Raw genomic sequence first — 21,888 nt, forward strand, 5'->3', positions numbered from 1 at the left:
CCCAGCATTCCGTAACATACACATTTTACACACAAACACACGTCCACGCATTCACAGTCAAATATAAATGGTAAAGAACAATGACGTACAAATCCATACAAAGATAAACACAGTGAAACCCGTGTATACAATAACTCTATACATTCACACACATATACACACTATGACATGTGTCCACTGTGTGCCTTCCTCCATTGTCTACACCACTGACTCAGGACCTGTGTATCGTGCATGAATTTTATTTATTTTCCTTGCTTCTATAGCGCCATTAATTCCGCAGCGCTTTATAGACATCATCGTCGCTGTCCCTATTGGGGCTCACAATCTAAATTCTCTATGTCTTTGGAGTATGTGAGGAAACCAAAGTAGCTGGAGTAAACCCACGCAAACATGAGGAGAACATACAAACTCCTTGCAAATGTTGTCCTCGGTGGCATTTGAACTGAGGACCCCAATGCAGCAATGCTAACCACTGAGCCACCTTGGCACTCATGGACTTCTTTTTTTTCTTTTCGCACAAAATGATTGTTCTGCCAGGTCAGTTTTATTCTCGTGTGAGGCCCTCATGAGGTGGATGGATGATTAAGATTTGTGGACACGTTTTTTGCATTGACTTTGTTTCGATAACTTCCGCTGCCTCCTTTTCAGTTTCCATTGTCACCTTTCTCCTCTTCACATATTAACACTTATTTTTCAGGTGCATTTTATTACAACAATAACAAGTCAATGTCTCACCAAGTTGAGAGGCTTGTTATTATCACATTTGGTTGCATATGACCGGCCTTATAAAAACCTGCCAGTTTCATCCCTCGTAGACAAATAGATTACCACCAAGCGCTTTAGAGGGTTAACAACACATACATGACACTAACAATGTGTTACAATTCATTGCCCTGGAAATGTAAGAAACCTTAATTGGTTGCCACAGTTTCTCACTTATTCTGCCTTTTATAGCTTTTTTATGCTTCATCTTTAATGTGTTATTTTTCTATGGTAGGTTCGTGAAGAAGAGAGTGAAGAATTAGAGCACTTAATTGATAGTTATTGTCCACTGCCGGTTGCCGGTGGAGTGGAAAATGGCTATGGAAAAGTAAATATCATTCTTCAAACATACATTGGACGTGGAGAAATTGACAATTTTTCCCTCATCTCTGATTCGGCATATGTTGCACAGGTAATATTAAAATGACTAAATATTCGATCTTATTAGAGGTTTTAAAATGTTAGATTTTTCCAGTGGTATTTTATACTGATGTAAAAATAAGAAAAATATAAATTCCTCTAAGGAATCGTTTTGCATGTATTGACATTGTTTTTTTTGTTTTTTTTAGAATGCTGCACGAATTGTAAGAGCTCTTTTTGAGATAGCCCTCAGGAAAAGATGGCCAGCCATGACTTACAGACTTCTAAACCTGAGCAAAGTCATTGACAAGCGTCTCTGGGGCTGGGCGAGCCCTCTTAGGCAATTCTCTATTCTACAACCTTCTGTGCTAACAAAGCTGGAGGAGAAGAAACTAACCATTGATAAGCTGAAAGATATGCAGAAAGATGAGATTGGTAAAAAAAAACTGACTTACATTAATAATGTTTGTATAATAGAGTGCTCAACATACTAAATATCTACAGCATGTATTGGCACTAAAATAGTTAGAGGAGCACAGTACCTATTACTGCACCAATAGGGTTGAGCGACACGGGTCGTTCATTTTCAAAAGTCGCCGACTTTTGGCAAAGTCGGGTTTCATGAAACCCGATCCGACCCCTGTGCGGGGTCGGCCATGCGGTACGCGACTTTCGCGCCAAAGTCGCGTTTCAATGACGCGAAAAGCGCCATTTCTCAGCCAATGAAGGTAAACGCAGAGTGTGGGCAGCGTGATGACATAGGTCCTGGTCCCCACCATCTTAGAGAAGGGCATTGCAGTGATTGGCTTGCTGTCTGCGGCGTCACAGGGGCTATAAAGGGGCGTTCCCGCCGACCGCCATGTTACTGCTGCTGATCTGAGCTTAGGGAGAGGTTGCTGCCGCTTCGTCAGAAGCAGGGATAGCGTTAGGCAGGGTCCATTAACCACCAAACCGCTTGTGCTGTAGCGATTTCCACTGTCCAACACCACCTTCGGTGTGCAGGGACAGTGGAAGCTACATTTTTTTTTTTTTCCTCAGAGCTGTAGCTCATTGGGCTGCCCTAGAAGGCTCCCTGATAGCTGCATTGCTGTGTGTACGCCGCTGTGCAAACCAACTGCTTTTTTCAAAGCACAAATCCTCTTGTTCCTTCCTTTCTGCACAGCTATCTTTTTTGTTTGTACACACTTTTTATTTAACCCCTTTACCCCCAAGGGTGGTTTGCACGTTAATGACCAGGCCAATTTTTACAATTCTGACCACTGTCCCTTTATGAGGTTATAACTCCGAAACGCTTCAACGGATCCTGGTGATTCTGACATTGTTTTCTCGTGACATATTGTACTTCATGATAGTGGTAACATTTCTTTGATAGTACCTGCGTTTATTTGTGAAAAAAACGGAAATTTGGCGAAAATTTTGAAAATTTCGCAATTTTCAAACTTTGAATTTTTATGCAATTAAATCACAGAGATATGTCACACAAAATACTTAATAAGTAACATTTCCCACATGTCTCCTTTACATCAGCATAATTTTGGAACCAATTTTTTTTTTTGTTAGGGAGTTATAAGGGTTAAAAGTTGACCAGCAATTTCTCATTTTTACAACACCATTTTTTTTTAGGGACCACGTCTCATTTGAAGTCATTTTGAGGGGTCTATATGATAGAAAATGCCCAAGTGTGACACCATTCTAAAAACTGCACCCCTCAAGGTGCTCAAAACCACATTCAAGAAGTTTATTAACTCTTCAGGTGTTTAATAGGAATTTTTGGAATGTTTAAATAAAAATGAACATTTAACTTTTTTACACAAAAAATTTACTTCAGCTCCAATTTGTTTTATTTTACCAAGGGTAACAGGAGAAATTGGACCCAAAAAGTTGTTGTCCAATTTGTCCTCAGTACGCTGATACCCCATATGTGGCAGTAAACCACTGTTTGGGCGCATGGGAGAGCTCGGAAGGGAAGGAGCGCAGTTTGACTTTTCAATGCAAAATTGACAGAAATTGAGATGGGACGCCATGTTGCGTTTGGAGAGCCACTGATGTGCCTAAACGTTGAAACCCCCCACAAGTGACACCATTTTGGAAAGTAGACCCCCTAAGGAACTTATCTAGAGGTGTGGTGAGCACTTTGACCCACCAAGTGCTTTACAGAAGTTTATAATGCAGAACCGTAAAAATAAAAAATCATATTTTTTCACAAAAATTATATTTTTGCCCCCAATTTTTTATTTTTCCAAGGGTAAGAGAAGAAATTGGACCTCAAAAGTTGTTGTCCAATTTGTCCCGAGTACGCTGATACCCCATATGTGGCAGTAAACCACTGTTTGGGCGCATGGGAGAGCTCGGAAGGGAAGGAGCGCCGTTTGACTTTTCAATGCAAAATTGACAGGAATTGAGATGGGACGCCATGTTGCGTTTGGAGAGCCACTGATGTGCCTAAACATTGAAACCCCCCACAAGTGACACCATTTTGGAAAGTAGACCCCCTAAGGAACTTATCTGGATGTGTGGTGAGCACTTTGACCCACCAAGTGCTTCACAGAAGTTTATAATGCAGAACCGTAAAAATAAAAAATCATATTTTTTCACAAAAATTATATTTTTGCCCCCAATTTTTTATTTTTCCAAGGGTAAGAGAAGAAATTGGACCTCAAAAGTTGTTGTCCAATTTGTCCTGAGTACGCTGATACCCCATATGTGGCAGTAAACCACTGTTTGGGCGCATGGGAGAGCTCGGAAGGGAAGGAGCGCAGTTTGACTTTTCAATGCAAAATTGACAGAAATTGAGATGGGACGCCATGTTGCGTTTGGAGAGCCACTGATGTGCCTAAACATTGAAACCCCCCACAAGTGACACCATTTTGGAAAGTAGACCCCCTAAGGAACTTATCTAGAGGTGTGGTGAGCACTTTGACCCACCAAGTGCTTTACAGAAGTTTATAATGCAGAACCGTAAAAATAAAAAATCATATTTTTTCACAAAAATTATATTTTTGCCCCCAATTTTTTATTTTTCCAAGGGTAAGAGAAGAAATTGGACCTCAAAAGTTGTTGTCCAATTTGTCCCGAGTACGCTGATACCCCATATGTGGCAGTAAACCACTGTTTGGGCGCATGGGAGAGCTCGGAAGGGAAGGAGCGCCGTTTGACTTTTCAATGCAAAATTGACAGGAATTGAGATGGGACGCCATGTTGCGTTTGGAGAGCCACTGATGTGCCTAAACATTGAAACCCCCCACAAGTGACACCATTTTGGAAAGTAGACCCCCTAAGGAACTTATCTGGATGTGTGGTGAGCACTTTGACCCACCAAGGGCTTCACAGAAGTTTATAATGCAGAGCCATAAAAATAAAACAAAATTTTTTTCCCACAAAAATTATTTTTTAGCCCCCAGTTTTGTATTTTCCCTAGGGTAACAGGAGAAATTGGACCCCAAAAGTTGTTGTCCAATTTGTCCTGAGTACGCTGATACCCCATATGTGGGGGGGAACCACCGTTTGGGCGCATGGGAGGGTTCGGAAGGGAAGGAGCGCCATTTGGAATGCAGACTTAGATGGAATGGTCTGCAGGCGTCACATTGCGTTTGCAGAGCCCCTAATGTACCTAAACAGTAGAAACCCCCCACAAGTGACACCATTTTGGAAAGTAGACCCCCTAAGGAACTCATCTTGATGTGTTGTGAGAGCTTTGAACCCCCAAGTATTTCACTACAGTTTATAACGCAGAGCCATGCAAATAAAAAATATTTTTTTTTTCACAAAAATTATATTTTAGCCCCCAGTTTTGTATTTTTCCAAGGTTAGCAGGAGAAATTGGACCCTAAATGTTGTTGTCCAATTTGTCCTGAGTACGCTGATACCCGATATGTGGGGGGGAACCACCGTTTGGGCGCATGGGAGGGCTCGGAAGGGAAGGAGCATCATTTGGAATGCAGACTTAGATGGATTGGTCTGCAGGCGTCACATTGCGTTTGCAGAGCCCCTAATGTACCTAAACAGTAGAAACCCCCCACAAGTGACCCCATATTGGAAACTAGACCCCTCAATGAACTTATCTAGATGTGTTGTGAGAACTTTGAACCCCCAAGTGTTTCACTACAGTTTATAACGCAGAGCCGTGAAAATAAAAAATCTTTTTGTTTTCCCACAAAAATTATTTTTTAGCCCCCAGTTTTGTATTTTCCCAAGGGTAACAGGAGAAATTGGTCCACAAAAGTTGTTGTCCAATTTGTCCTGAGTACGCTGATACCCCATATGTTGGGGTAAACCCCTGTTTGGGCACACGGGAGAGCTCGGAAGGGAAGGAGCACTGTTTTACTTTTTCAACGCAGAATTGGCTGGAATTGAGATCGGACGCCATGTCGTGTTTGGAGAGCCCCTGATGTGCCGAAACAGTGGAAACCCCCCAATTATAACTGAAACCCTAATCTAAACACACCCCTAACCCTAATTCCAACGGTAACCCTAACCACACCTCTAACCCTGACACACCCCTAACCCTAATCCCAACCCTATTCCCAACTGTAAATGTAATCTAAACCCTAACCCTAACTTTAGCCCCAACCCTAACTGTAGCCCCAACCCTAACCCTAACCCTAGCCCTAACCCTAGCCCTAACCCTAGCCCTAACCCTAACCCTAGCCCTAACCCTAGCCCTAACCCTAGCCCTAACCCTAGCCCTAACCCTAGCCCTAACCCTAGCCCTAACCCTAGCCCTAACCCTAACCCTAGCCCTAACCCTAGCCCTAACCCTAGCCCTAATGGGAAAATGGAAATAAATACATTTTTTTTTATTTTTCCCTAACTAAGGGGGTGATGAAGGGGGGTTTGATTTACTTTTATAGCGAGTTTTTTAGCAGATTTTTATGATTGGCAGCCGTCACACACTGAAAGACCCTTTTTATTGCAAAAAATATTTTTTGCAATACCACATTTTGAGAGCTATAATTTTTCCATATTTTGGTCCACAGAGTCATGTGAGGTCTTGTTTTTTGCGGGACGAGTTGACGTTTTTATTGAAAACATTTTTGGGCACGTGACATTTTTTTATCGCTTTTTATTCCGATTTTTGTGAGGAAGAATGACCAAAAGCCAGCTATTCATGAATTTCTATTGGGGGAGGCGTTTATACCGTTCCGCGTTTGGTAAAATTGATAAATCAGTTTTATTCTTCGGGTCAGTACGATTACAGCGATACCTCATTTATATCATTTTTTTATGGTTTGGTGCTTTTATACGATAAAAACTATTTTACAGAAAAAATAATTATTTTTGCATCGCTTTATTCTCAGGACTATAACTTTTTTATTTTTTTGCTGATGATGCTGTATGGCGGCTCTTTTTTTGCGGAACAATATGACGCTTTCAGCGGTACCATGGTTATTTATATCTGTCCTTTTGATCGCGTGTTATTCCACTTTTTGTTCGGCGGTATGATAATAAAGCGTTGTTTTTTGCCTTGTTTTTTTTTTTTTTTTCTTACGGTGTTTACTGAAGGGGTTAACTAGTGGGACAGTTTTATAGGTCGGGTCGTTACGGACGCGGCTATACTAAATATGTGTACTTTTATTGGTTTTTTTTTTATTTAGATGAAGAAATGTATTTATGGGAATAATTTTTTTTTTTTTTTTCATTATTTTGGAATATTTTTTTTTATTTTTTTTACACATTTGGAAAAATTTTTTTTTACTTTTTTACTTTGTCCCAGGGGGGGACATCACAGATCAGTGATCTGACAGTTTGCACAGCACTCTGTCAGATCACTGATCTGACATGCAGCGCTGCAGGCTTCACAGTGCCTGCTCTAAGCAGGCTCTGTGAAGCCACCTCCCTCCCTGCAGGACCCGGATCCGCGGCCATCTTGGATCCGGGGCTCGAGCAGGGAGGGAGGTGAGGAGACCCTCGCAGCAACGCGATCACATCGCGTTGCTGCGGGGGGCTCAGGGAAGCCCGCAGGGAGCCCCCTCCCTGCGCGGTGCTTCCCTGCACCGCCGGCACATCGCGATCATCTTTGATCGCGGTGTGCCAGGGGTTAATGTGCCGGGGGCGGTCCGTGACCGCTCCTGGCACATAGTGCCGGATATCAGCTGCGATAAGCAGCTGACACCCGGCCGCGATCGGCCGCGCTCCCCCCGTGAGCGCGGCCGATCGGCTATGACGTACTATCCCGTCCAGGGTCAGATAAGCCCAGGGCACCTCGACGGGATAGTACGTCTAAGGTCACAGAGGGGTTAATTTGTGCATCAGTCCACTCCTTATTGCTGCCTGCCATACCTGGCTGAGATTACTGCAGGGAGATAGTAATTGAAGGACACTCCCTGTTTTTTTTTTTTTTTTTTGTGGGAGATTAAGATTGACATTTCTGCTAGAGTGCCATCCCTGTGTGTGCCATCTCTCAGTCAGTGGGCCATAGAAAGCCTATTAATTTTTTTGCTTGATTTGGGTTATAAAATCTACCTGAAAAAATCACTACATCAATCAGTGGGAGAAAAATATTGGCCTCAGGGCTTGTGTGCCACTCCCGACTCCTGTGTGCATCATCACTCACTCAGTGGGCCATAGAAAGCCCTTTTTTTTTTTTGCTTTATTTGGGTTCTAAATTCTACCTGAAAAAATCAATAAATCAATCAGTGGGAGATTAATATTGGCCTTTGGGCTTGTGTGCCAGTCCTAAGCGTGCCATCTCTCTCTCTCAGATAGTGGGCCATAGAAAGCCTATTTATTATTTTTTTATTGGGTTTATAAATTTTCCCTGGAACAAAAAAAAAAAAAAGTGGGAGATTAATATTGGCCTCTGGGCTTGTGTGCCAGTCCTCAGCGTGCCATCTCTCTCACAAATAGTGGGCCATAGAAAGCCTATTTATTTTTTTGCTTGATTTGGGTTATAAAATCTACCTGAAAAAATCACTACATCAATCAGTGGGAGAAAAATATTGGCCTCAGGGCTTGTGTGCCACTCTTGACTCCTGTGTGTGCCATCTCTCAGTCAGTGGGCCATAGAAAGCCTATTTATTTTTTTGCTTGATTTTGGTTCTAAAATCTACCTGAAAAAACCACTACATCAATCAGTGGGAGAAAAATATTGGCCTCAGGGCTTGTGTGCCACTCCTGACTCCTGTGTGCATCATCACTCACTCAGTGGGCCATAGAAAGCCCATTTTTTTTTTTTTTTTGCTTTATTTGGGTTCTAAATTCTACCTGAAAAAATCAATAAATCAATCAGTGGGAGATTAATATTGGCCTTTGGGCTTGTGTGCCAGTCCTAAGCGTGCCATCTCTCTCTCTCAGATAGTGGGCCATAGAAAGCCTATTTATTATTTTTTTTATTGGGTTTATAAATTTTCCCTGGAACAAAAAAAAAAAAAGTGGGAGATTAATATTGGCCTCTGGGCTTGTGTGCCAGTCCTTAGCGTGCCATCTCTCTCACAAATAGTGGGCCATAGAAAGCCTATTTATTTTTTTGCTTGATTTGGGTTATAAAATCTACCTGAAAAAATCACTACATCAATCAGTGGGAGAAAAATATTGGCCTCAGGGCTTGTGTGCCACTCTTGACTCCTGTGTGTGCCATCTCTCAGTCAGTGGGCCATAGAAAGCCTATTTATTTTTTTGCTTGATTTTGGTTCTAAAATCTACCTGAAAAAACCACTACATCAATCAGTGGGAGAAAAATATTGGCCTCAGGGCTTGTGTGCCACTCCTGACTCCTGTGTGCATCATCACTCACTCAGTGGGCCATAGAAAGCCCTTTTTTTTTTTTTTTTTTTTTGCTTTATTTGGGTTCTAAATTCTACCTGAAAAAATCAATAAATCAATCAGTGGGAGATTAATATTGCCCTTTCTGCTTGTGTGCCAGTCTTGACTCCTGGGTGTGCCATCTCTCTCTCTCTCTCCAATTGTGGGCCATAGAAAGCCTATAATTTTTTTAGCTTGATTTGGGTTCCAAAATCTACCTGAAAAAATCACTACATCAATCAGTGGGAGATAAATATTGGCCTCTGGGCTTGTGTGCCACTCCTGACTCCTGTGTGCGTCATCTCTCACTCAGTGGGCCATAGAAAGCCCTTTTTTTTTTTTTTTTTTTTTTGCTTTATTTGGGTTCTAAATTCTACCTGAAAAAATCAATAAATCAATCAGTGGGAGATTAATATTGCCCTTTCTGCTTGTGTGCCAGTCTTGACTCCTGGGTGTGCCATCTCTCTCTCTCTCTCCAATTGTGGGCCATAGAAAGCCTATAATTTTTTTAGCTTGATTTGGGTTCCAAAATCTACCTGAAAAAATCACTACATCAATCAGTGGGAGATAAATATTGGCCTCTGGGCTTGTGTGCCACTCCTGACTCCTGTGTGCGTCATCTCTCACTCAGTGGGCCATAGAAAGCCTTTTTTTGTTTTATTTGTTTTCTAAATTCTCCCTGAAAAAATCATTTTATTTTATTTGGTTTCTAAATTCTTCCTGAAAAAATCATTTTATTCTATTATTTTTTTTCCTAAAGTCTCCCTGAAAAAAAAAAAAAAAAACAAATCAGTGGGAGATTAATATTGCCCTTTCTGCTTGTGTGCCAGTCTTGACTCCTGGGTGTGCCATCTCTCTCCCTCTCTCCAATTGTGGGCCATAGAAAGCCTATTATTTTTTTAGCTTGATTTGGGTTCCAAAATCTACCTGAAAAAATCACTACATCAATCAGTGGGAGATAAATATTGGCCTCTGGGCTTGTGTGCCACTCCTGACTCCTGTGTGCGTCATCTCTCACTCAGTGGGCCATAGAAAGCCTTTTTTTGTTTTATTTGTTTTCTAAATTCTCCCTGAAAAAATCATTTTATTTTATTTGGTTTCTAAATTCTTCCTGAAAAAATCATTTTATTCTATTATTTTTTTTCCCTAAAGTCTCCCTGAAAAAAACAAACAAAAAAAAACAGTGGGAGATTAATATTTACATTTGTGCTTCAGTGACAGTCCTGCGTGTGTGGCATCTCTCTCATTTGTTGCCACCAACAACAGAGTGTGTAACATTGTGCCTGATTTTCGTTGTGGTCTCACTCACCTGTAAAGGGGTAGCTAAATCATACTGAAGTTATAGCTCACCGTGTAATTTGTGTGACAGCAACAAATACCGTTAGTTTGTTTACGTTTTTAAAACAATGAGGAAGTCTGGTGGAAGAGGTCGTGGCCGGGGGCGTTCATTGTCAGCTGGTAATGAGGGTAGTGGTAGTGGTGGAGCATCAGCTGGTCGTGGGAAAAAAAATATTGCACCTAAGTCTGGAGCTGTGGAGCCAGGTTCGTCGTCTGGCTACACAAGGCCTCGAACGCTCCCTTTTCTGGGAGTAGGAAAACCGCTTTTAAAGCCGGAGCAGCAAGAGCAAGTTTTGGCTTATCTTGCTGACTCAGCCTCTAGCTCTTTTGCCTCCTCTCGTGAAACTGGTAAATGTCAAAGCAGCGCGTCGTTAGTGGATGTTCACGGTCAGGGACAAGTCGCTTCCTTGTCCTCTTCAGCAAAAACAACAACAGAGAAGAATGCAGCAGGCGACACAACGGGTTACTCCATGGAGCTCTTTACACATACCGTCCCTGGCTTAGAAAGTGAAGCAGTTAACAGTCCATGCCCATTACAAGTTGAATCTGACATGGAGTGCACTGATGCACAGCCACAGCCAGACTACTATGCTGGTCCTTTGACTCAGACCACAACATTGCCCTCGCAGGGTAATGATCAAGAATCAGACCCTGATGAGACTATGTTGCCCCATCACGAACGCTATACCACCGACCGACACGGTGACACAGACGAAGTTGCACACGAGCTACAAGAAGAGGTAATAGATGACCCAGTTCTTGACCCCGATTGGCAGCCATTGGGGGAACAGGGTGCAGGCGGCAGCAGTTCTGAAGCGGAGGAGGAGGGGCCGCAGCAGGCATCAACATCGCAACAGGTTCCATCTGCCGGGCCCGTATCTTGCCCAAAACGCGTGGCAAAGCCAAAACCTGTTGGAGGACAGCGTGGCCATCCGGTTAAAGCTCAGTCTGCAATGCCTGAAAAGGTATCCGATGCTAGAAAGAGTGCAGTCTGGCATTTTTTTAAACAACATCCAATTGATCAGCGCAAAGTCATCTGTCAAAAATGTTCAACTACCTTAAGCAGAGGACAGAATCTGAAAAGTCTCAATACAAGTTGCATGCATAGACATTTAACCACCATGCATTTGCAAGCCTGGACTAACTACCAAACGTCCCTTAAGGTTGTAGCACCCTCGGCCAATGAAGCTAGTCAGCAACGCAACATCCCTTCCGGCAGTGTAGGGCCACCATTTTCCACACCACCTGCAGTATCTGTGCAGGTTTCTTTGCCAGGCCAAAGCAGTCAGGGTCAGGGAATCACCAGTTTTGTAGTAGGAAACACTGCATCTAGGGCACCGGCGGCAACAATACCATCTCCCACCGTCTCTCAGTCTGCCATGTCCACCGGCACCCCCGCTAGTTCCACGATCTCCAGCTCTCCAGTCCAGCTCACCCTACATGAGACTATGGTTAGAAAAAGGAAGTACTTAGCCTCGCATCCGCGTACACAGGGTTTGAATGCCCACATAGCTAGACTAATCTCGTTAGAGATGATGCCCTACCGGTTAGTTGAAAGTGAAGCTTTCAAAGCCCTGATGGACTACGCTGTACCACGCTACGAGCTACCCAGTCAACACTTTTTTTCCAGAAAAGCCATCCCAGCCCTCCACCAGCATGTTAAAGAGCGCATCGTCCATGCACTCAGGCAATCTGTGAGCACAAAGGTGCACCTGACAACAGATGCATGGACCAGTAGGCATGGCCAGGGACGTTACGTGTCCATCACGGCACACTGGGTAAATGTGGTGGATGCAGGGTCCACAGGGGACAGCAAGTTTGGGACAGTTCTGCCTAGCCCACGGTCTAGGAAACAGTTGGCTGTAGCCGTTCGCACCCCCTCCTCCTCCTCTTCGTCCTCCTGCAGAAGCGAGAGCTCGTCCACAGACCGCAGTCGCACAACCACTCCATCCGCAGCTGCCACTGTTGCACACCAGGTCTCCCATTATGGGGCAGCTACTGGCAAACGTCAGCAGGCTGTATTGGCTATGAAGTGTTTGGGCGACAACAGACACACCGCGGAAGTTCTGTCCGAGTTCTTGCAGAAAGAAACGCAGTCGTGGCTGGGCACTGTAGATCTTGAGGCAGGCAAGGTAGTGAGTGATAACGGAAGGAATTTCATGGCTGCCATCTCCCTTTCCCAACTGAAACACATTCCTTGCCTGGCTCACACCTTAAACCTGGTGGTTCAGTGCTTCCTGAAAAGTTATCCGGGGTTATCCGACCTGCTCCTCAAAGTGCGTGGACTTTGCTCACATATCCGCCGTTCGCCCGTACACTCCACCCATATGCAGACCTATCAGCGTTCTTTGAACCTTCCCCAGCATCGCCTAATCATAGACGTTGCAACAAGGTGGAACTCAACACTGCACATGCTTCAGAGACTGTGCGAACAGAGGCGAGCTGTTATGTTTTTGTGGGAGGATACACATACACGGGCAGGCAGTAGGATGGCAGACATGGAGTTGTCAGGTGTGCAGTGGTCGAAGATTCAAGACATGTGTCAAGTCCTTCAGTGTTTTGAGGAATGCACACGGCTGGTTAGTGCAGACAACGCCATAATAAGCATGAGCATCCCCCTAATGCGTCTGCTGATGCAAAGTTTGACGCACATAAAGGATCAGGCGTCTGCAGCTGAGGAAGAGGAAAGCCTTGATGACAGTCAGCCATTGTCTGGCCAGGGCAGTGTACAGGACGTGTTAGCGGGCGAAGAGGAGGAGGAGGACGAGGAGGATGATGGGGATGATTATATTTTTAATGAGGAAGCTTTTCCGGGGCCACTGGAAATTGGTGGCGCGGCAAGGCCGGGTTCTGGTTTTTGGAGGGACACAAGTGACGTGGATTTGCCTGAAACTGCCCCTCAACCAAGCACAACCGCAGATTTGAGAACTGGAACTTTGGCCCACATGGCGGATTATGCCTTACGTATCCTCAAAAGGGACACACGCATAACTAAAATGATGAACGATGACGATTACTGGTTGGCCTGCCTCCTTGATCCTCGCTATAAAGGCAAATTGCAAAATATAATGCCACATGAGAACTTGGAACTAATATTAGCAACCAAACAATCAACTCTTGTTGACCGTTTGCTTCTGGCATTCCCTGCACACAGCGCCCGTGATCGTTCTCACACGAGCTGCAGGGGCCAGCAGACCAGAGGAGTTAGAGGGGCAGAAATCAGAAGTGGCGTTGGCCAGAGGGGTTTTCTGACCAGGTTGTGGAGTGATTTTGCTATGACCGCAGACAGGACAGGTACTGCAGCATCAGTTCAAAGTGACAGGAGACAACATTTGTCCAGTATGGTTACAAACTATTTTTCATCCCTTATCGATGTTCTCCCTCAACCGTCATTCCCATTTGATTACTGGGCATCAAAATTAGACACCTGGCCAGAATTGGCAGAATATGCATTGCAGGAGCTTGCTTGCCCGGCAGCTAGTGTCCTATCAGAAAGAGTATTCAGTGCTGCAGGTTCAATACTAACAGACAAAAGGACTCGTCTGGCTACCCAAAATGTAGATGATCTAACCTTCATTAAAATGAACCACAACTGGATTTCGAAATCTTTTGCCCCACCTTGCCCGGCCGACACCTAGCTTTCCTATGAAAAGGTCTTGCCTGTGGACTATTCTGAATGCCTTTTCCAATCTTGTAATTTTCTGCACCTGATTGTCCAGCATACGACATGTTTACACCTCACTAAATGGCCAAACTCCCCACACGGGGCCGTGGTATCGACACTTGGCGACAGCACCCGTGAGAGTGCTGTTTGTCTGAAGAGGTGGGTGTGCCCGCTTTTGGTCGACGGCACTGCCACTGGGTCCCTCCTAGTACAATAAAGTGTCTCTGGCGGTGATGGTGCGCACCCAACGTCAGACACACCGTTGTAATATGAGGGGCCCTGGGCCTGTACCGCCGGCCACAAGACAGTTCCCCCCCCCCAGCTCAAACAGTGCTCTACCACTTGCAAAATTATCTCACAGCTCCACCAATGTTTAGTCTATGCGCTGACATCCTTCAATGCCTGCCACTGACAATACCATTGTATTGACATTTTTGTTATGTTAGGCCTTCGAAGCCTGTCTGCGGTCACTCCTTCCACTATGCCTCCACTGACCACACCACTGCTGCCCGTGTACCCCTGGAACCAATTTAAAATTGCCTACAGCCAGCCCAATTTTTTTATTTTAGGCCTTCGATGCCTGTCTGCGGTCCGTTCTTTCTACTACTACTACACTGACCAGGCCACTGCTGCCCGTGTACCCCTGGAACCAATTTAAAATTGCCTACAGCCATGTGTTATTATTTTAGGCCTTCGATGCCTGTCTGCGGTCACTCCTTACAATATGCCTCCACTGACCACACCACTGCTGCCCGTGTACCCCTGGAACCAATTTAAAATTGCCTACAGCCAGCCCAATTTTTTTATTCTAGGCCTTCGATGCCTGTCTGCGGTCCATTCTTTCCACTACTACTACACTGACCAGGCCACTGCTGGCCGTGTACCCCTGGAACCAATTTAAAATTGCCTACAGCCATGTGTTATTATTTTAGGCCTTCGATGCCTGTCTGCGGTCACTCCTTACAATATGCCTCCACTGACCACACCACTGCTGCCTGTGTACCCCTGGAACCAATTTAAAATTGCCTACAGCCAGCCCAATTTTTTTATTTTAGGCCTTCGATGCCTGTCTGCGGTCCGTTCTTTCTACTACTACTACTACACTGACCAGGCCACTGCTGCCCGTGTACCCCTGGAACCAATTTACAATTGCCTACAGCCATGTGTTATTATTTTAGGCCTTCGATCCCTGTCTGCGGTCACTCCTTACAATATGCCTCCACTGACCACACCACTGCTGCCCGTGTACCCCTGGAACCAATTTAAAATTGCCTACAGCCAGCCCAATTTTTTTATTCTAGGCCTTCGATGCCTGTCTGCGGTCCATTCTTTCCACTACTACTACACTGACCAGGCCACTGCTGCCCGTGTACCCCTGGAACCAATTTAAAATTGCCTACAGCAATGTGTTATTATTTTAGGCCTTCAATGCCTGTCTGCGGTCACTCCTTACAATATGTCTCCACTGACCACACCACTGCTGCCCGTGTACCCCTGGAACCAATTTAAAATTGCCTACAGCCATGTGTTAATATTTTAGGCCTTCGATGCCTGTCTGCGGTCACTCCTTCCACTACGCCTCCACTGACCACACCACTGCTGCCCGTGTACCCCTGGAACCAATTTAAAATTGCCTACAGCCAGCCCAATTTTTTTATTTTAGGCCTTCGATGCCTGTCTGCGGTACGTTCTTTCTACTACTACTACACTGACCAGGCCACTGCTGCCCGTGTACCCCTGGAACCAATTTACAATTGCCTACAGCCATGTGTTATTATTTTAGGCCTTTCGATGCCTGACTGCGGTCACTCCTTCCACTAGGCCTCCACTGACCACACCACTGCTGCCCGTATACCCCTGGAACCAATTTAAAATTGCCTACAGCCAGCCCAATTTTTTTACTTTAGGCCTTCGATGCCTGTCTGCGGTCACTCCTTCCACTAGGCCTCCACTGACCACACCACTGCTGCCCGTGTACCCCTGGAACCAACATCAGAAAATATAAAAATAAGTATTTTGCTTATAAAAAAGGAAATACTGGAGAGATATCAAATGCAGACATTTTAACATTAAAAACAAACACATACAACAAAAATCTGGTACAGTACTAAAAATGGCCACCAGCTACAATAACTTTCTCCTGCAAGTAGTTAACTGAAAGTTTTTTTCAATTTAAAACACAGATATGGCATCCACCGAGTGTTGTCCTGTCGCGTCTTCTTTATATTATTGCCAAGAAGATGCAAAACAATGAAAATAATAAAATCATTATTTACCAAAAAAATAGAGTAAGTCAAAACCACATTGCAAATAAACATTCATTCATTCATTACAAATAAAGAAGCAGGGCGCGTCCGAGGGTGAGTATATACCTAATAAGAATATAATCACCCTCGGACGCGCCCTGCTTCTTTCCGACAGCCTTCCTTCCTAAGAATCAGCCCTTCCATGGTGTAGAGAGAGGGTTTGTTACACTCCAAGGTGTTCCCCAGGTTGCCTTTCCTGAGCTTCGATCTTCCGGCTCTCGTTTAGTAGTTGTTGGAAACTACACTGCATTAGGCCTACAAATTGGGTATGGGGTGTAGAGAGATGGTGTGTTCCACTCCAAGGTGTTCTCCAGGTTTCCTCTCCATTGCTTCAATCTTAATGCTCTCGTTTAGTAGTTGTTGGAAACTACACTGCATTAGGCCTACAAATTGGGTATGGGGTGTAGAGAGACGGTGTGTTCCACTCCAAGGTGTTCCCCAGGTTTCCTCTCCATTGCTTCAATCTTAATGCTCTCGTTTAGTAGTTGTTGGAAACTACACTGCATTAGGCCTACAAATTGGGTATGGGGTGTAGAGACGGTGTGTTCCACTCCAAGGTGTTCCCCAGGTTTCCTCTCCATTGCTTCAATCTTAATGCTCTCGTTTAGTAGTTCTTTGAAACTACACTGCATTAGGCCTACAAATTGGGTATGGGGTGTAGAGAGATGGTGTGTTCCACTCCAAGGTGTTCTCCAGGTTGCCTTTCCTGAGCTTCGATCTTCCGGCTCTCGTTTAGTAGTTGTTGGAAACTACGCTGCATTAGGCCTACAAATTGGGTATGGGGTGTAGAGAGATGGTGTGTTCCACTCCAAGGTGTTCCCCAGGTTTCCTCGCCAATGCTTCAATCTTCATGCTCTCGTTTAGTAGTTGTTGGAAACTACGCTGCATTAGGCCTACAAATTGGGTATGGGGTGTAGAGAGATGGTGTGTTCCACTCCAAGGTGTTCTCCAGGTTGCCTTTCCTGAGCTTCGATCTTCCGGCTCTCGTTTAGTAGTTCTTGGAAACTACACTGCATTAGGCCTACAAATTGGGTATGGGGTGTAGAGAGATGGTGTGTTCCACTCCAAGGTGTTCTCCAGGTTTCCTCTCCATTGCTTCAATCTTAATGCTCTCGTTTAGTAGTTGTTGGAAACTACACTGCATTAGGCCTACAAATTGGGTATGGGGTGTAGAGAGACGGTGTGTTCCACTCCAAGGTGTTCCCCAGGTTTCCTCTCCATTGCTTCAATCTTAATGCTCTCGTTTAGTAGTTGTTGGAAACTACACTGCATTAGGCCTACAAATTGGGTATGGGGTGTAGAGAGACGGTGTGTTCCACTCCAAGGTGTTCCCCAGGTTTCCTCTCCATTGCTTCAATCTTAATGCTCTCGTTTAGTAGTTGTTGGAAACTACACTGCATTAGACCTACAAATTGGGTATGGGGTGTAGAGACGGTGTGTTCCACTCCAAGGTGTTCTCCAGGTTGCCTTTCCTGAGCTTCGATCTTCCGGCTCTTGTTTAGTAGTTCTTGGAAACTACACTGCATTAGGCCTACAAATTGGGTATGGGGTGTAGAGAGATGGTGTGTTCCACTCCAAGGTGTTCTCCAGGTTGCCTTTCCTGAGCTTCGATCTTCCAGCTCTCGTTTAGTAGTTCTTGGAAACTACACTGCATTAGGCCTACAAATTGGGTATGGGGTGTAGAGAGATGGTGTGTTCCACTCCAAGGTGTTCTCCAGGTTGCCATTCCTGAGCTTCGATCTTCCGGCTCTCGTTTAGTAGTTGTTGGAAACTACGCTGCATTAGGCCTACAAATTGGGTATGGGGTGTAGAGAGATGGTTTGTTCCACTCCAAGGTGTTCCCCAGGTTTCCTCGCCAATGCTTCGATCTTCATGCTCTCGTTTAGTAGTTGTTGGAAACTACGCTGCATTAGGCCTACAAATTGGGTATGGGGTGTAGAGAGATGGTGTGTTCCACTCCAAGGTGTTCTCCAGGTTGCCTTTCCTGAGCTTCGATCTTCCGGCTCTCGTTTAGTAGTTGTTGGAAACTACACTGCATTAGGCCTACAAATTGGGTATGGGGTGTAGAGAGATGGTGTGTTCCACTCCAAGGTGTTCTCCAGGTTGCCTTTCCTGAGCTTCGATCTTCCGGCTCTCGTTTAGTAGTTCTTGGAAACTACACTGCATTAGGCCTACAAAGTGGGTATGGGGTGTAGAGAGATGGTGTGTTCCACTCCAAGGTGTTCTCCAGGTTGCCTTTCCTGAGCTTCGATCTTCCGGCTCTCGTTTAGTAGTTCTTGGAAACTACACTGCATTAGGCCTACAAATTGGGTATGGGGTGTAGAGAGATGGTGTGTTCCACTCCAAGGTGTTCTCCAGGTTGCCTTTCCTGAGCTTCGATCTTCCAGCTCTCGTTTAGTAGTTCTTGGAAACTACACTGCATAAGGCCTACAAATTGGGTATGGGGTGTAGAGAGATGGTGTGTTCCACTCCAAGGTGTTCTCCAGGTTGCCTTTCCTGAGCTTCGATCTTCCGTCTCTCGTTTAGTAGTTGTTGGAAACTACGCTGCATTAGGCCTACAAATTGGGTATGGGGTGTAGAGAGATGGTGTGTTCCACTCCAAGGTGTTCCCCAGGTTTCCTCGCCAATGCTTCGATCTTCATGCTCTCGTTTAGTAGTTGTTGGAAACTACGCTGCTTTAGGCCTACAAATTGGGTATGGGGTGTAGAGAGATGGTGTGTTCCACTCCAAGGTGTTCTCCAGGTTGCCTTTCCTGAGCTTCGATCTTCCGGCTCTCGTTTAGTAGTTGTTGGAAACTACACTGCATTAGGCCTACAAATTGGGTATGGGGTGTAGAGAGACGGTGTGTTCCACTCCAAGGTGTTCCCCAGGTTTCCTCTCCATTGCTTCAATCTTAATGCTCTCGTTTAGTAGTTGTTGGAAACTACACTGCATTAGGCCTATAAATTGGGTATGGGGTGTAGAGACGGTGTGTTCCACTCCAAGGTGTTCCCCAGGTTTCCTCTCCATTGCTTCAATCTTAATGCTCTCGTTTAGTAGTTCTTTGAAACTACACTGCATTAGGCCTACAAATTGGGTATGGGGTGTAGAGAGATGGTGTGTTCCACTCCAAGGTGTTCTCCAGGTTGCCTTTCCTGAGCTTCGATCTTCCGGCTCTCGTTTAGTAGTTGTTGGAAACTACGCTGCATTAGGCCTACAAATTGGGTATGGGGTGTAGAGAGATGGTGTGTTCCACTCCAAGGTGTTCCCCAGGTTTCCTCGCCAATGCTTCAATCTTCATGCTCTCGTTTAGTAGTTGTTGGAAACTACGCTGCATTAGGCCTACAAATTGGGTATGGGGTGTAGAGAGATGGTGTGTTCCACTCCAAGGTGTTCTCCAGGTTGCCTTTCCTGAGCTTCGATCTTCCGGCTCTCGTTTAGTAGTTCTTGGAAACTACACTGCATTAGGCCTACAAATTGGGTATGGGGTGTAGAGAGATGGTGTGTTCCACTCCAAGGTGTTCTCCAGGTTTCCTCTCCATTGCTTCAATCTTAATGCTCTCGTTTAGTAGTTGTTGGAAACTACACTGCATTAGGCCTACAAATTGGGTATGGGGTGTAGAGAGACGGTGTGTTCCACTCCAAGGTGTTCCCCAGGTTTCCTCTCCATTGCTTCAATCTTAATGCTCTCGTTTAGTAGTTGTTGGAAACTACACTGCATTAGGCCTACAAATTGGGTATGGGGTGTAGAGAGACGGTGTGTTCCACTCCAAGGTGTTCCCCAGGTTTCCTCTCCATTGCTTCAATCTTAATGCTCTCGTTTAGTAGTTGTTGGAAACTACACTGCATTAGACCTACAAATTGGGTATGGGGTGTAGAGACGGTGTGTTCCACTCCAAGGTGTTCTCCAGGTTGCCTTTCCTGAGCTTCGATCTTCCGGCTCTCGTTTAGTAGTTCTTGGAAACTACACTGCATTAGGCCTACAAATTGGGTATGGGGTGTAGAGAGATGGTGTGTTCCACTCCAAGGTGTTCTCCAGGTTGCCTTTCCTGAGCTTCGATCTTCCAGCTCTCGTTTAGTAGTTCTTGGAAACTACACTGCATTAGGCCTACAAATTGGGTATGGGGTGTAGAGAGATGGTGTGTTCCACTCCAAGGTGTTCTCCAGGTTGCCATTCCTGAGCTTCGATCTTCCGGCTCTCGTTTAGTAGTTGTTGGAAACTACGCTGCATTAGGCCTACAAATTGGGTATGGGGTGTAGAGAGATGGTTTGTTCCACTCCAAGGTGTTCCCCAGGTTTCCTCGCCAATGCTTCGATCTTCATGCTCTCGTTTAGTAGTTGTTGGAAACTACGCTGCATTAGGCCTACAAATTGGGTATGGGGTGTAGAGAGATGGTGTGTTCCACTCCAAGGTGTTCTCAAGGTTGCCTTTCCTGAGCTTCGATCTTCCGGCTCTCGTTTAGTAGTTGTTGGAAACTACACTGCATTAGGCCTACAAATTGGGTATGGGGTGTAGAGAGATGGTGTGTTCCACTCCAAGGTGTTCTCCAGGTTGCCTTTCCTGAGCTTCGATCTTCCGGCTCTCGTTTAGTAGTTCTTGGAAACTACACTGCATTAGGCCTACAAATTGGGTATGGGGTGTAGAGAGATGGTGTGTTCCACTCCAAGGTGTTCTCCAGGTTGCCTTTCCTGAGCTTCGATCTTCCAGCTCTCGTTTAGTAGTTCTTGGAAACTACACTGCATTAGGCCTACAAATTGGGTATGGGGTGTAGAGAGATGGTGTGTTCCACTCCAAGGTGTTCTCCAGGTTGCCTTTCCTGAGCTTCGATCTTCCGTCTCTCGTTTAGTAGTTGTTGGAAACTACGCTGCATTAGGCCTACAAATTGGGTATGGGGTGTAGAGAGATGGTGTGTTCCACTCCAAGGTGTTCCCCAGGTTTCCTCGCCAATGCTTCGATCTTCATGCTCTCGTTTAGTAGTTGTTGGAAACTACGCTGCTTTAGGCCTACAAATTGGGTATGGGGTGTAGAGAGATGGTGTGTTCCACTCCAAGGTGTTCTCCAGGTTGCCTTTCCTGAGCTTCGATCTTCCGGCTCTCGTTTAGTAGTTGTTGGAAACTACACTGCATTAGGCCTACAAATTGGGTATGGGGTGTAGAGAGATGGTGTGTTCCACTCCAAGGTGTTCTCCAGGTTGCCTTTCCTGAGCTTCGATCTTCCGGCTCTCGTTTAGTAGTTCTTGGAAACTACACTGCGTTAGGCCTACAAATTGGGTATGGGGTGTAGAGAGATGGTGTGTTCCACTCCAAGGTGTTCTCCAGGTTGCCTTTCCTGAACTTCTATCTTCAGGCTCTCATTAAATTGTGGTTAAACGGAACAACTGCATTTGGCGTACTAGTTGGTTTGGGGCCTACTATCGGTGTCTGCCACTCCTTGCTGTTCTCCTGGTTTCCTGTCCTGAAATTCCGTTTTCAGGCGCTCGTTAAGTAGTTGTTAATGTTAGACTGCATTTGGCCTACTAGTTGGGTTGGGGCCTACTATCGGTGTCTGCCACTCCTTGCTGTTCTCCTCCACTGAACAAAGCTGTGCTGCCTGTTTACTACGGTTGCCAATTTTGAACTGCATTTCGACTACTTACTGATTTGGGCCTACTCTCTGTGTCAGCCTCTCATTCCAGTTGTCCTCCACTGCAATGCCCCCTGGTTATTCCTGTGTTACCAATTTTGAACTGCATTTAGACA

General features: G+C 45.2%; 1 protein-coding gene across 1 annotated transcript in view; it reads left to right on the forward strand.

Moving 5' to 3' along the window:
* Positions 1-21,888, forward strand: part of ASCC3 (activating signal cointegrator 1 complex subunit 3) — an 887,461-nt gene that overhangs the window by 649,372 nt on the left and 216,201 nt on the right. The window contains exons 19-20 of the mRNA XM_069726311.1: positions 998-1,174; positions 1,332-1,557. Coding sequence (XP_069582412.1) covers positions 998-1,174; positions 1,332-1,557 — 403 coding nt within the window. The remainder of the gene's footprint in view (positions 1-997; positions 1,175-1,331; positions 1,558-21,888) is intronic.

Source organism: Ranitomeya imitator, chromosome 5 (genome assembly GCF_032444005.1).
Source record: "Ranitomeya imitator isolate aRanImi1 chromosome 5, aRanImi1.pri, whole genome shotgun sequence".
Taxonomy (NCBI): domain Eukaryota; kingdom Metazoa; phylum Chordata; class Amphibia; order Anura; family Dendrobatidae; genus Ranitomeya; species Ranitomeya imitator.